Source organism: Sus scrofa, chromosome 15, assembly GCF_000003025.6.
Source record: "Sus scrofa isolate TJ Tabasco breed Duroc chromosome 15, Sscrofa11.1, whole genome shotgun sequence".
Taxonomy (NCBI): Eukaryota; Metazoa; Chordata; class Mammalia; order Artiodactyla; family Suidae; genus Sus; species Sus scrofa.
In genome coordinates, this window is record NC_010457.5 from 25,126,819 (window position 1) to 25,143,059 (window position 16,241).

Sequence of the window (16,241 nt, forward strand, 5' to 3'; positions counted from 1 at the left end):
GATTTACTATGTCGTGCCAATTTCTGGAACTTGTTTTCTAAAGTCTTGCATTTGTTGTGTGTGGTCACTGAAGACTGCTCAGTTAGTTTGTTATTAGCTAATAATTAGACAGAGATTTCCTTAGATGCTTAGAACCAGCAAGTCTCAGTCTCTTTTGAGAGTTTTTCTCTGTATGTCTTGGGGCTGGCCTTTAACATTCTCACAATTTACAGCTCCATTTTATTCTTCACTTACTGCTGCATAGAGCCTTAATGTTAGCCAGAGCTGAAAGTTTAGGGCCTTCGTTGACCTTTCTTGTGTATGCAGCAGCCCTGGGCCTTTGTGTGACTTCTAGGTTCCCAGGAATCTGTTGGAGCTTTTCAAAGTTCCCGACTGACATCTCATTCCTCAGATTTAAAAAAAAATTTTTTTCTTAACCTATTGTTTGTCCCAACTGTTTTCTCCATCATCAAGCAGCAGTTGTCCCTGATTGATTTCAACACTTCAAGCACATTACGCTAGAAGAACTTTGAGTCAGATTAAATAAAAGCAGCCTTTCAAATAGAATCTGTCAGCCAGTCATTAGATAGGTCAAATAATGTCAGTTTTTAAGGAATCAAGCTTTGAAGGCATTCCATCTCCATTTTGCTGCCATGCTGCTCATTTTCGTGTTGACTGTGGGCTTACTGGTTTACATCGATCCTTGGGTGCTGGGAGTAAGAGGTTAGAAGATTAGGAATAGGAAAGTCAGAACATCACAAGGCTTCCTCTTTTACCCCGGACTCCTAAATGCTGGCCAGACTGCTGTAAGCATTTGGTTTATTCCATTTTGTGATTCATATATATATAGTCTTTTTAGGGCCACACTTGCAGCATATGGAGGTTCCCAGGCTAGGGGTCGAATCGAAGCTGTAGCCACTGGCCTATGCCAGAGCCACAGCAGCTCGGGATCTGAGCCGCATCTGCTTCCTACGCCACAGCCCACTGCAACGCCAGATCCTTAGCTCACTGAATGAGGCCAGGGATCGTACCGTGTCCTCATGGATGCTAGTCAGGTTTGTTAACCGCTGAGCCATGACAGGAACTCCTGATTCTGATAATTTTTTCTTTTATGAAAGAGGTAATTTATGTAGGTCTTTACTACTCTGCTGATGTCCTCTTTTTTGTCTCTTAACATGACCTTTTCCACTCATCTTTGTACCTTCCATTGCCCTGGAACTTGAATTTAATTAGATTGTCTCTTAAGCTTTTTGACTGTCAAAAATTGTTTTGTTAGAGGTCCCGTTGTGGCGCAGCAGAAATGAATCTGACTTTTATGTACAAGAGGATGTGGGTTCAATCCCTGGCCTTGCTCCTTGGGTTGGGGATCAGGCGTTGCTGTGAGCTGTGGTGTAAGTCACAGACGCAGCTCTGATCCTGCATGGCTGTGGCTGTGGCTGTGGCATAGGCTGTCAACTCTGATTTTGACCCTTAGTCTGGGAACTTGCATATGCCATGGGTGTGGCCCTAAAAAGAAAAAAAAAATTGTTTTATCTTAGATAGGAACCTGAAAAATACCGAAGTAAATTTAATATAATTTTAAATTTAAATCATAATAATGATTTTTTTGCTCTTTCTTAATAATGGAGTATCTGGGAAAAATAAAAACACTATTCCCAAGCAAAATGTGTAAAATGTGAATATTTTACATTTATCATTAGTGTTACTTATACTGACATTTTTCTTTTTTATGGCTGACTCTTCTCTTCTTATGATTAACATATTCATCTTTTTACCTCCTTAGGCAATAAAGAATGCTGATGGGAGAACCATTTCCCTAATTTTCAGAGAGTTGAGCTGGTTGCCATGATGGGTGAGTTCCAACTAAAAGCATTTTTTATCTATAATTAAATGGTAAAATGAGGGAGAAAACTTTTTTCTATGTATGATAAGCTTTTTTATGAAGAAATTTGTGATTTAGAAATTTATGTAATGTTTTATTTATTTAGTAGATTTTCTTTTTCTTTTTCTTCCTTTTTTTTTTTTTTTTGCCTTTTAGGGCTGCACCCACAGCATATGGAGGTTCCCAGGCTAGGGGTGAAATGGGAGCTGTAGCTGCCAGGGCCATAGTAATGCAGGATCCAAGCCATGTTTGTGAACCTACACCACAGCTCATGGCAACACGGGATCCCCAACCCATTGAGCGAGGCCAGGGATCGAACCTCTGTCCTCATGGATGCTAGTTGGGTTTGCTAACTGCTGAACCACAACGGGAACACCTAGATTTTCAATTAAAGTAAATTTTTTGTTGACTTACATTTTTGGAATAACCAGTTAATGCAGGGCGTAGTGTAGACATTCAAAATAAACTGTTAAGATGGCTTGATTTTCTTAGCATCTGATGGCCAGAGAAAGTACTTGATCACAAAACCTGACTTTTAAAAATTGAATAAATGGTGAAGAATGGATTGTTATAACTACCCAGCAGTGTAATAATATAGATAAAAAAATTAGCAGCTAAAAATAATAAATCATAAAACTTTATAACAGAACGGAGCAGTAAATCATTGTTGCTCAAGGAGGGTATGTTTTACAACTCTTATGAATTTCCTGTGGTGTCATAATGTTAATAGAAAGGGAGACTAAAGTATGGGAATGGATTGTGGGTGTTCAGTTTATATGTCATTTTGTTTTCTTCTGTACTATTTTTTTTTTTCCTTCTTTTCCCCTTGGAGTAGAGGTTCCAGTGTGAGTCAGGGATCAGACAGGGAAACACTAGAAAGAAATGGAGCAAATGGCCCTCCCCACCCTAAACAGGAGAACATGGACTGGGTAGTTAGAATCTAAGTTTTTAAAATTAGACCAATATCTTAATCCTGATATGTATTTGCCAATGTTTGTCTTTGTCACACTGTTCTTACTACTTGCTTAACAGATGTAATATTCACTCTTATATGTGTATGCATGGCATTAAAGCCAGTGAGCTTAAATCTGTCCATGTTCTTATGGATTTTTTTTTCGTCCTTTTAGGGCCAAACCTGCAGCATATGGAAGTTTCCAGCTTAGGGGTCAAATCGGAACTCTAGCTGCTGGCCTACACCGAAGCCACAGCAACACAGGTTCCTAGCTGTGTCTGTGACCTACACCACAGCTCACGGCAGTGCCAGATCCTTCACCTACTGATCGAAACCAGGGATCAAACCTGCTTCCTCATGGATATTAGTCAGATTCATTTCCGCTGAGCCATGATGGGAGCTCTTGTCCATGTTCTTTAATGGAAGGGCTAGCATACTACTTTCAGTGTGTCTGCTTGTGGCAAATGTATAAGCCAAACTTTCACCTTCCTACTTTCTAAGTTTCTCTTCCACTTTCTGTTTTTGTAATGATGAGTGCAGTGCCATCATGTGGTCCATATTCTCCACTATCATCAGCTTCGCCTCTAGTTCCAAATTGGATATCTTTTACTGAATTTAACTTTTCATTTTTGTTACTCTCACTTGCAGTCTGAACTTTGTATTAAATTGGTTTCCACTGTACTTTTCAAATACTTCACTATAGTATTCAACAAAGCAGAGTCATTGCTTAAAAACATGCACAAAGGTAGTCACAAAAAACCATGAATATTTAAAAGTGTGAATTTTTTTGAATTTTGCTTTTTCTGGGGCTGCACCTGCGGCACATGGAGGTTCCCAGGCTAGGGGTCTAATTGGAGCTGTAGCCGAGGGCCTACGCTAGAGCCACAGCAACACAGAATCCAAGCCATGTCTGCAACCTATACCACAGCTCATGGCAATGCCGGATCCCCGACCCACTGAGCGAGGCCAGGGACTGAATCCACAACCTCATGGTTCCTAGTCGGATTCGTTAACCACTGAGCCATGACGGGAACTCCTATTTGAATTTTTTTATTAGGGATTTTCATCTGTAAATACATTTTAAGTTTATTAAGTAAGTATATAAGATATCAAATTAAACATTTCTGATAAATTTTTTATTTGCAATTTGCCAAATATCTTCTGGTTTTGTGCTCAACTAAATATCCTTTAAATTTGTGTCAGAAATCCACTGCTTCTTCTCTGTGACTGTTGGTCAGACTCTGGGATCCTCCATTCATCCTTTCTGCTATTTGGATCAACCCATGGTCCTTATGACATTTATAACCTGTCTAATCTTCCTAGAAACTCTAACCGCAGTAGAGATTCTTAATAGAGTAAAGTAGTCTAACAGTTAGAACAGTGCTTGTTCTGTTGCTTGATCTTTTGGGGATTTGTTAGCTTACATCTTGTCAAGGGTACTTATTTATCATCTGATTCTTCCCCAATCCAGGAACAGAAGAAACTCAATTAAATAGCCCTTCAGGTGTATGTCATCTACCAAAGAAGTTACTCAGTAGGTTAAGGATCTAACATTGCTGCAACCTGTGGCGCAAGTTGCTGATGGGGCTCAGATCCCATGTTGCCGTGGCTGTGGCCTAAAGCTGCAGCTCCAGTTTGACCCCTAGTCCAGGAACTTCCGTATGTCGCAGGTGTGGCTGTAAGAAGGAAAAAGAAAAGAAAACAGGATTTAGGAGTTGCCTAGTGGCACAGCAGGTTAAGGATCTGGTGTTGTCACTGCTGTAGGTCTGGTTGCTGCTGTGGCATGGGTTCAGATTTCCACATGACATGGGCATGGCTCAGAAGAAAACGGAAAATGGTATTGTTCATTTTTAAAATGAGGAAATTGGTGTATGTAAACATGATAGACCCAGGCTTTAATTTATTTTGGAGTTATATATAATAATAAACATGAAATGTTAAACATTAAATATTGTGAAAATGCCTAAATTCATGTTTAATGAAGAAAACAATTAGAACATAGATAAGTTTAGGTAATAAAGTTCCCCTCTCCCCAGTGCAGAATTAAAGATCTTACTTTTCTTTAGAAGATTACATCAGTTAATTATATTCCAGTTCAGATCATTCTCGGCTTACTGTTTTCCTAAGGAAAGATTTATTTTTATTGGTAAGTGGCATAGTCTGGGTTGGACCCATGTACAGTACACGTGCTGTAATATATTATACCAATCAGCCTCAGTTTCTTTTTGGCTAAGCTAATCTTGTATCGAAATTTTACTTTACAAAGGGTACTTTCTGAAAGATTAAATTTTTCTCTAGACCTGGAATTTATTATTATTTTTTTATTTTTATCTTTTTTTTCTTGTCTTTCTGCCTTTTCTAGGGCCGCTCCTGCAGCATACGGAGGTTCCCAGGCTAGGGGTCTAATCGAAGCTGAAGCCACCTGCCTACGCCAGAGCCACAGCAATGTGGGATTCGAGCCACATCTGCAGCCTACACCACAGCTCATGGCATGCCGGATCCTTAACCCACTGAGCAAGGCCAGGGGTCGAACCTGCAACCTCATGGTTCCTAGTTGGATTCGTTAACCACTGCGCCACGACGGGAAAGGAACTCCTAGACCTGGAATTTATTAACACAACCTTTTGAGTTGTTATTTTAATTTTAATATACAAGTAGTTTCACTATAGAACAGAATGTATCACTATAAAAAATTAACACAGAGAAGTCAGTTCTTTGTGTGTTTAAAAGATTAATGAAGCCATTGACTTTCCAAATTCTTTTTAATGATCTTCCCTTACAGAATAAAATGTTTTATATAAAATTTGGTTTTTAATTTAATTTTTATTTTATATTATATAGTTGATTTATAATATTGTATTAATGTGAGCTATACAGCAAAGTGATTCAGTTATACATATAAATACATCCATTCTTTTTCAGATTCTTTTACCATATAGGTTATTACAGAATATTGAGTAGAATTTCATGTGTTCTACAGTAGGTTCTTTTTTTATATTACTCAATGAATTTATTATATTTATAGTTGTACAATGATCATCACAACCCAGTTTTATAGTATTTCCGTCCCAAACCCCCAGCTTATCGCCTCACTCCCCAACCTCTCTCATTTGGAAACCATACGTTTTTCAAAGTCTGTCAGTATCTGTTCTGCAAAGAAGTTCATTGTGTCCTTTTTTCAGATTCCACATGTAAGTGATAGCATTTGATGTTGGTGTTTCATTGTCTGACTTCACTTAGCACGATAATTTCTAGGTCCATCCATGTTGGTAAAAATGCCATTATTGGAGTTCCTGTCATGGCGCAGTGGAAACAATCTGACTAGGAACCATGAGGTTGTGGGTTAGATCCCTGGCCTCACTCAGTAGGTTAAGGATCTGGCATTGCCGTGAGCTATGGTGTAGATCGCAGACACAGCCCAGATCTGGCATTACTGTGGCTCTGGCTAGCCCCACAGGAACAGCTCCGAATAGACTACTAGCCAGGGAACCTCCATAAGCCATGGGTGCGGCCCTAAAAAGACCAAAAAAAAAAAAAAAATGCTGTTATTTCGTTCCTTTTAATGGCTGAGTAATACTCCATTGTGTATATGTACGACATCTTCTTGATTCACTCTTCTGTCGATGGACATTTAGGTTGTTTCCATGTCTTGGCTATTGAAAAGAGTGCTGGAGTTCCCGTCGTGGCGCAGTGGTTAACGAATCCGACTAGGAACCATGAGGTTGCGGGTTCGGTCCCTGCCCTTGCTCAGTGGGTTAAGGATCGGGCATTGCTGTGAGCTGTGGTGTAGGTTGCAGACGCGGCTTGGATCCTGCGTTGCCGTGGCTCTGGCGTAGGCTGGTGGCTACAGCTCTGATTAGACCCCTAACCTGGGAATCTCCATATGCTGCGGGAGCGGCCCAAGAAATGGCAAAAAGACACACATACACACACACACAAAATCACATTAACTGTACTGTAGAAGAGATTATTTAAGAGTATGTGTGGGGAGTTCCCATTGTGGCACAGCAGAAACGAATCTGACCAGGAACTGTGAGGTTGCAGGTTCGATCCCTGGCCTCGCTCAGTGGGTTAAGGATCCACTGTTGCCATGGGCTGTGGTGTAGGTTGAAGATGCGGCTAGGATTCGGCTTTGCTGTGGCTCTGGCATAGGCCAGCAGCTGTAGCTCCTATTAGACCCCTAGCCTGGGAACCTCCACATGCTGTGGTGTGGCCGTAAAAAGATGAAAGACCAAAAACAAACAAACAAACAAACAAACAAAAAAAAAAAAGGAAAAAGGTGCTGCAGTGAACATTGGAGTACATGTGTGTTTTTGAGTCATGGTTTACTCTGAATAGATGCCCTGGAGTGGGATTGCTGGATCAAATGATAGTTCTATTTTTAGTTTTCTGAGGAATCTCCATCCTGTTTTCCACAGTGGCTGTACCAATTTGCAATCCCACCAACAGTGTAATAGGGTTCCATTTTTTCCAGAACTTATTGTTTGTAGACTTTTTTTTTTTTTTTTTTTTTTGTCTTTTTGCCTTTTTCTAGGGCCACTCCCGCGACATATGGAGGTTCCCAGGCTAGGGGTCTAATCAGAGCTGTAGCCACTGGCCTGTGCCAGAGCCACAGCAACGTGGGATCTGAGCCACATTTGCAACCTATGTCACAGCTCACGGCAACGCAGATCCTTAACCCACTGAGCAAGGCCAGGGATCGAACCCTCAACCTCATGGTTCCTAGTTGGATACCTTAACCACTGTGCCACGATGGGAACTCCTGTTTGTAGACTTTTTGACGGTGGCCATTCTGACTGGAATAAGATGGTACCTCATAGTGGTTTTGATTTGCATTTCTCTAATGATGAGTGATTTTGAACATCTTTTCATGTGTTTTTTGGCCATCCATATGTCTTCTTTGGAGAATTGTCTGTTTATATCTTTTGCGCATTTTTTGTTGGGGTTGTTTGTTTTTTTGGTATTGAGCTGCAGATGTTTATATATTTTGGAGAGTAATCCCTTGTCAGTTGCATCATCTGCAAAGATTTTCTCCCATTCTCTGGGTTGCCTTTTCGTTTTGTTTAGGGTTTCCTTTGCTGTGCAAAAACTTTTCAGTTTAATTAGGTCCCATTTGTTTATTTTTGTTTTCACTGTTGTTACTCTAAGAGGTGGATTGCAGAAGATGTTGCTGTCATTATGTTGGAGAGTGTTTGGCCTATATTTTCCTCTAAGAGTTTTATAGTATCTGGTCTTATATCTAGGTCTTTAATCCATTTTGAGTGTATTTTTGTGTATGGTGTTAGGAAGTGTTCTAATTTCATTCTTTTCCATGTGGCTGTCCACTTTTCCCAGCATCACCTACTGAAGGGGCTGTCTTTACTCCTTTGTATATTCTTACCTCCTTTGTCATAGATGAGTTGACTGTAGGTGCGTGGGTTTAATTCTGGGCTTTCTATCCTGTTCCACTGATCTGTATTTCTGTCTTTGTGCCAGTACCATAAGGTTTTGATGACTGTTGCTTTGTAGTATAGTCTGAAGTCAGGGAGCCTGACTCCTCCAGCTCCATTTTTCTTTTTCAGCATGTCTTTGGCTATTCTGGGTCTTTTGTGCTTCCCAACAAATTTTAAAATGTTTTCTTTGAGTTCTAGGAAAAATGTCCTTGGTAATTTGATAGGGATTGCATTGTATCTGTAGATTTCCTTTGGTAGTATAGTCATTTTGATAAATATTGACTCTTCCAATCCCATCTATTTGTGTCATCTTTGATTTCTTTCATCAGCATCCTATAGTTTTTTCAGACTACAGGTCTTTTGTCCCTTTAGGTGGGTTTACTCCTAGGTATTTTATCCTTTTGGATGTGATGGTAAATGGGATTGCTTCCCTAATTTCTCTTTCTGATCTTTCATTGTTAGTATATAGAAACGCAGTCAATTTCTGTGTGTTAATTTGTATCCTGCGACTTTGCCATATTCATGGATGAGCTCTAACAGTTTTCTGGTAGAGTCTTTAGGATTCTCTAGGAATAGAATAGAATAGAATAGAATAGAATAGAATAGAATAGAATAGAATATCATCTGCAAATAGTGATAGTTTTACTTCTTCCTTTCCAATTTGGATTCCTTTATCTCTTTTTCTTCTCTGATTGTTGTGGCTAGGACTTCCAGAACTATGTTGAAGAGTAGTGGCGAGAGCAGACATCCTTGTCTTGTTCCTGATCTCAGCGGGAATTCTTTCAGCTTTTCACCATTGAGAATGATGTTCACTGTGGGTTTGTCATAGATGGCCTTTATCATGTTGAGGTAGGTTCCCGTCATGCCCACTTTCTGAAGGGTTTTTATCAGAAATGGGTGTTGGATTTTGTCAAAGGCTTTTTCCGCGTCTGTTGAGAGGATCATATGGTTTTTATTCTTCAGTTGGTTAACGTGGTGTATCCCACTGATGAATTTGCAGATATTGAAGAACCCTTGCATCCCTGGGATAAATCCCACTTGATCATATATACAGTCCTTTTAATATATGGTTGGATGTGGTTTGCTAGTATTTTGTTGAGGATTTTTGCATCGATGTTCATCAGTGAGATTGGCCTGTAGTTTTCTTTTGTTGTGGTATCTTTGTCTGGTTTTGGTATCAGGGTGATGGTGGCCTCATAGAATGAGTTTGGGAGTGTTCCTTCCTCTGCCATTTTTCGGAATAGTTTCAGAAGGAGAGGTGTTAGCTCTTCTCTAAATGTTTGATGGAATTCTCCTGTGAAGCCATCTGGTCCTGGACTTTTGTTTGTTGGAAGTTTTTTAATCACAGTTTCAATTTCAGTTCTTGTGATTGGTCTGTTCATCTTTTCTATTTCATCTTGGTTTAGTCTTGGAAGATTGTACTTTTCTAAGAATTTCTTCTAGGTTTTCTTTTTCATTGTCTATTTCTTCTAGGTTTTGTTTCATTGGCATATAGTTGCATATAGTGGTCTCTTATGATTCTTTGTATTTCTGTGATGTTCTTTGTTATGTCTCCTTTTTCATTTCTAATTTTATTGATTTGAGTCCTCTCTCTTTTTTGCTTGATTTGTCTGGCTAAGGGTTTATCCATTTTGTTGATCTTTTCAAAGAACAAGCATTTCCTTTCATTGATCTTTTCTATGGTTTTCTTCGTTTCTGTTTCATTGATTTCTGCTCTCATCTTTATGATTTCTTTCCTTCTACTAACTTTAGGTCTTGTCTGTTCTTCTCTCTTGAGCTGCTTTAGCTGTAAAGTTAAGTTGTTTATTTGAGCTTTTTCTAGTTTCCTGAGGTTGGCTTGTATTGCTATAAACTTCTCTCTTAGAATGGCTTTTGCTGCATCCCATTGGTTTTGGAGTGTCATATATTTATTGATTTGCTTCTAGGTATTTATTAATTTCCTCTTTGATATCTTCAGTGATCCATTGGTTGTTTAGTAGCATATTGTTGAGTCTCCACAAGCAAGGTGTTTGTGTTTTTTGCAGTTTTTTTCTTGTTGTTGATTTCCAGTCGTATAGCGTTGTGGTTGGAAAAAATGCTTGATATGATTTCAATTTTCTTAAAGTTACTGAGGCTTGATTTGTAGCCCAGGATGTAGTCAGTCTTAGAGAATGTTCCATGTGCACTTGAGAAGAATGTGTATTCTGTTGCTTTTGGATGGAATGTCCTATAAATATCTATTAAGTCCATCTGGTGTACTGCTTCATTCAGGGCCTGTGTTTCCTTACTGATTGTCTGTCTGGATGATCTGTCCATTGCTGTAAGTGGGGTGTTAAAGTCTCCGACTATTATTGTGTTATTATTGATTTCTCCTTTTATTTTTATTTTATTTATTTATTTATTTTATTTTATTTTTTTGTCTTTTTGGCATTTCTTGGGCCGTTCCCGTGGCATATGGAGTTTCCCAGGCTAGGGGTCCAATCGGAGCTGTAGCCACCGACCTACGCCAGAGCCACAGCAACACAGGATCTGAGCCACGTCTGCAACCTACACCACAGCTCACGGCAACGCCAGATCATTAACCCATTGAGCAAGGGCAGGGATCGAACCCGCAACCTCATAGTTCCTAGTCACATACGTTAACCTCTGCGCCACGATGGGAACTCCATTTTTTTTTTTTTTTATGATTTCTCCTTTTAAAGTTGTTAGCAGTTGCCTTATATGTTGTGGTGATCCTATGTTGGGTGTGTAGATATTTAAAATTGTCATATCTTCTTCTTGGATTGATCCTTTGATCATTATGTAGCGACCTTCCTTGTCTCTTAAAATATTCTTCAATTTAAGGTCTATTTTGTCTGATATGAGTATTGCTACTCCAGATTTTTTTTGATTCCCATTTGCATGGAATATTTTCTTCCATCCTCTTACTTTCAATTTGTATGTGTCCCTAGAAGTGAAGTGGGTCTCTTGAAGAGAGCATATATATGTGGGTCTTGTTTTTGTATCCATTCAGCCAGTCTATGTCTTTTGGTTGGGGTGTCTATTCTATTACATTTAAGAAAATTATTGATATGTATGTACCTGTTGCCATATTATTAGTTGCTTTGGATTTGTTTTTGTTTCCTTTTCTTCCCTTCTTCTCTTGTTCTCTCCTCTTGTGGTTTGATGACTGTCTTTAGTGTTGTAGTTGAGTTGATTTTTCTTATTTGTTTTTGTTTCAATTGTAGATTTGTGGTTTGATGATATATTTTATATATACTATATATTTTATATATATAGTATATATAGTAGTGTACATATGTTAATCTCAGATTCTTAATTTATCACCCCCCACCTTTCCCCTTTGATAACTATAAGTTTTCAAAATCTGTGTGTCTGTTTCTGTTTTGTAAATAAGTTTAGTTGTATGATTTTTTAGAGTCCACATATAAGTGATATCATATGATACTGTCTGACTTACTTCACTTAGTATTGATAATCTCTGTGTCCATCCATGTTGTTGCATTGCCTTTATTTCATTCCTTTTTATGGCTGAGTAATATTCCATTGTGTACTTGTACCACATCCTCTTTATCCATTACTCTATTTGTGGATGTTTAGGTTACCTCAATGTCTTGGCTATTATGAATAGTACTGCAGTGAACATTGGGATGCATACATCTTTTTGAATTATGATTTTCTGTGGATACATGGTTATGAGTGATATTGCTAGATCATATGACAACTCTATTTTTAGTCTTTTAAGTAATCTCCATACTGTTCTCTATAGTGGTTGTACCAATTTTCATGGTTTTTTTGTTTGTTTTTGTTTCCTTTTTATGGCTGCACCTGCAGCATATGGAAATTCCCAAGCTAGGTTTGTCAAATTGAGCTACAGCTGCCAGCCTGGGCCACAGCCATGGCAACACCAGATCTGAGTCGCATCTGTGATCCACACTGTAGCATGCAACATCACTGCGTCCTTAACCCACTGAGTCCAGGATTGAACCCAAATCCTCACTGAGGCTACACCAGGTCCTTAACCTGTGCTGAGCCACAGTGGGAACTCCCAGTTTGCATGTTTTAGGTGCCACTGCTCTGGAACATAAATTATTGTTCACCAAAGTGGTTACATTTTAAAATGTAAGCTGTGAGGTCCTTCAGTTCCTTTATTTACAAACTGTTGATTATCGTTAATAGACTTGATTTACCAGTGAAAATCAGTTAAATTGTCTCTGAAGTTTTTCTAGAGGTCATATAATTGGCATTACTAGGAGGCTCTAGTCTTAGAAAGAAATCTTTGATATATTTCGAAGAAATTAAAAGTTCATGGTTCATTATTCTTTCATTCAGTTTCATGAATTCAGTATTTTTTTAAGGAATAAATTTTTCTTGCATTGATACCTTAAGTTGTCAGTGGCTGAGATCATTAGTCTGGTAAATTTAGTCTTGTTAAACCTTATGGTAAAGAAGTTCAAAAATACACTTCCAAATATCAGTAGGCCATTATTCACAGATAAAGGTTTTCTTTGTTTCTGACTTGAAATACTGATGAAAGAGAAAAACTCTATAAAGAAATTCTGTGCTTTAAACTGAAATGCTAAATAATGATGGTATTTATAGAAAGTTGTCGAGAGTTCCCAGAGTTCCTGTTATGACGCAGCAGGAACAAACCCAACTAGTATCCATGAGGACGTGGGTTCAGTCTCTGGCCTCACTCAGTGGGTTAAGGATCTGGTGTTGTGGTCAGCTGTGGTGTATGTCACAGATGAGGCTCGAATTCCGGGTCGCTATGGCTGTGGTGTAGGCCCGAACGTGTATTCTGATTCAACCCCTATCCTGGGCACTTCCATATGCTGCAGGTATGGCCCTAAAAAGAAGCAAAAAGAAAAAAAAAGTTGTTTATTTATCCCCACTTATTTTAATTCAGATCTGAGATGTCTTGTTAATGTTTGTTTAGGAGTCATAGAAAAGAATTTTGTCATGACAGGGCTGTTTTGACCCATATCCTAGGATGTTACATCATTAGAAGAGCCAGAGTGACTTTACTTGCTTTGTCTATGTCTCATGTGTGAACACCTAGTATGATGCAAGTGCTTGAGTCTAGTGCAATTTTAATTTTACTTGTCTCCAGTTTTTAAGTAAATTTTTATTTTACCAAAATAACAGAAATGTGGTTATTGAAAATGCTTCAGATTAATTTTTGTATTAAATTAATGTGTATTTGCATTACATTTCATTACAAATTTTGTTTAATATCTATAATAAATACATATTAAAATTACATTTCTAGATGATCAGCAAGCTTTGAACTCAATCATGCAAGATTTGGCTGTTCTTCATAAGGCCAGTCGACCAGCATTATCCTTACAGGAAACCAGAAAAACAAAATCTTCCTCACCAAAAAAGCAGGTATTTGTCTCAATATTTTAATAAATATCTATTGTTGTTCTTTGCATTATTTTCTTTGACTGTCCTAATCGTATAGAGTGTTTTGTTTAAACTGATTACCTTTTATACTTTTGAATCAAATATTTTGTTTGTGATATATTTTTTCATAAGGGTGTCTGTTTTTTAAAAAACCAAAATGGTCATTTAGTGTAGTGACTTTTCTTTACACTTGATATTTTATCTATTCTTAAGGCACATAAGCTAAGCACATTGTTTTTATTTAAAATAGTCTGTTCTTTATATGTATATTTTCAGGTGAAGATCACTTGGGGTCATATAAATAAACTGTTTGGGAGGTAAAGAGTGGACATGCCATACTCTCTTCTATCCTGTGCACAGTTAGCAACTGACCCTCACCTGTGCCGTCACTGTAGACTTTGGTGCTCTCCTGTGGAGCCCAGACCCAGCAACCTAGTTATCAACTCAGTTCTCTGGTAGACACTGTCAGTTGATTGGCCTTGACACTGAAATTGAAACCTCCTTCATCCTCTGCTATATTTCAAATGAGTGACTAAGAAAAAAGTGATTTGGAAATTTGGTATAGTCTCCGAAAGGATTTATCATTTCATTAAGGATTTATCATTTCATTACAGAATGATGTCCGAGTCAAATTTGAACACAGAGGAGAAAAAAGGTAAGGAAAGAAATATCACTTGTCAGTTTATTGATTTAATCAAATACATATTCTAGTTAAGACCACTAGAGGTTTTGTTTAGATTTTAGTGAAGGTTTATGGCTTACAAACTGAGAATGGAGTAGTCCTTGGTAACATGTACTTGGGCACAAGATAAAAATCTGTCAGGAGTTTCTGTCATGGCACAGCAGAAACAAATCTGACTAGGAACCATGAGGTTGTGGGTTTGATCCCTGGCCTTGCTCAGTGGGTTAAAGATCTGGCGTTGCTGTGAGCTGTGGTGTAGGTCATAGATGTGGCTCGGGTCCCATGTTGCTGTGGTTGCGTCGTAGGCTGGCAGCTGCCGCTCCGATTGGACCCCTAGCCTGGGAACCTCCACATGCTGCGAGTGCTGCCCTAAAAAGCAAAAAAAAAAAAAAAAAAAACCTGTCAAAATTCAGGCTAAACATCATAAATAATTAATGTTTTTACTTTGAAATATTGGGAAATAAATAAGGTCATTGAATAATAGAGTTTTAAATATTACTTTTTTTTCCATTTTTCTCTTTTTTTTTTCATTTTTGGCCACCCCACAGTATATGAAGTTCCTGGATCAGGGATCAAATCCGAACCACAGTTTCAACCTAAGCCACAGTTACAGGCAGTGCCGCATCCTTAACCCACTATGCTAGGTGGGGGATTGAATCTGCATTCCAGTGCTCCCCAGGTGCCACTTATTCCATTGCACCACAGCAAGAACTCCACTGTCTCTTTATTTGTACACAGTGGAATTTAAATATATTTCTCTTATCATAATTGTATCATCCCTTCAGATACTATACAGAATTTATGTATGTGGACTTAACAATCACAGTTTTGATTATTCGCAAGAGACTTTAATCATATGGCCTGCATTTAATTAATAACATTGAGGAAGATGAGTTGGAATGGCGGCTGTAAATTATTTAGGTAGGTGGAAGCCTAGCCCTCAACTGGGTTCTGTATCTCAAGGTGGTAGTGATGGTGACATTAGAAATACTCACGAGACCTGATAGGAGTTAGAGAAGATAGAATTTTCTTTCTACTATTAGTGTCTCATTAATTTAATGAAAAATCTATCAATTTTAAGGGATTTAAAAAGGCTCACAAATATAACCTGAAGATGTAAAAATGTTTTACATAGAGATGTTAAAAAAAAAGAGACCCACCAGATATACCATACAAGTATTGTCTAGTCTACTTTTTTCCTGTTTACAATTTTTTATGGATATTTTCTCAGTTTTTTTCATTCATTGAGCACTGTTTGTTGAATACTTACTGTATTGCTGGGCTTTGAAGTGAATAAAGTGAATGGAATAGACATGGTTCCTCTCTCTACATAACTTAATACTCTAGAAGAGTAGTCTCCACTCTTAGGTGCTTGGTCCCCGGGGCAAGACAAGTCAATCCTTTGCAATATAAGAAGACAATTCTAGAATTAAAAAAATTAAACTTCTAAAAAATATTTATTTTGGGGAGGTAGGCTTGCATAATATATATGTACTCAAAAATGTTGAGTTGATAAGGGTATAGAAATCAAAATTTGGATCCCCAGAGAACAACTTTATTCTTTTTAACAGTTTCATTGCATTTTATTTTATGGATGTCACATAGTTCAGTCACTTTCCTCAGTGCACATTTTACATTGCTCTTTAGTATTCACTATAACACTTGCAGTGCACATTATAAACTGCAGAACATTTTGAGAATTTCCTTTTCATATTCTTTTATTAAGGTAGAATAAACTTAGTTTTTTAGCTTTGTGTTGAAACAGTGCACTTGATCAAAATCGAGCCATTGTAATGTTCAAGTAAAATGAATGTTTACATTTTAAGTTAATTTTATTATATTTCTCTATCCAAAAGATAACTGTTGCAAGTATGTTATTTAACTATGCCTAGGAAAATAAAATATATTAAAATTCTGTCTGTATAG

At 37.9% G+C, this 16,241-nt stretch overlaps 1 protein-coding gene across 2 annotated transcripts in view; it reads left to right on the top strand.

Moving 5' to 3' along the window:
• Positions 1 to 16,241, top strand: part of MAP3K2 (mitogen-activated protein kinase kinase kinase 2) — a 96,628-nt gene that overhangs the window by 39,340 nt on the left and 41,047 nt on the right. For both annotated transcript variants that reach the window (XM_003359437.5, XM_005671635.3), the window contains exons 2-4: positions 1,763 to 1,831; positions 13,497 to 13,615; positions 14,248 to 14,288. In XM_003359437.5, coding sequence (XP_003359485.2) covers positions 1,825 to 1,831; positions 13,497 to 13,615; positions 14,248 to 14,288 — 167 coding nt within the window. In that variant the 5' untranslated portion in view covers positions 1,763 to 1,824. The remainder of the gene's footprint in view (positions 1 to 1,762; positions 1,832 to 13,496; positions 13,616 to 14,247; positions 14,289 to 16,241) is intronic.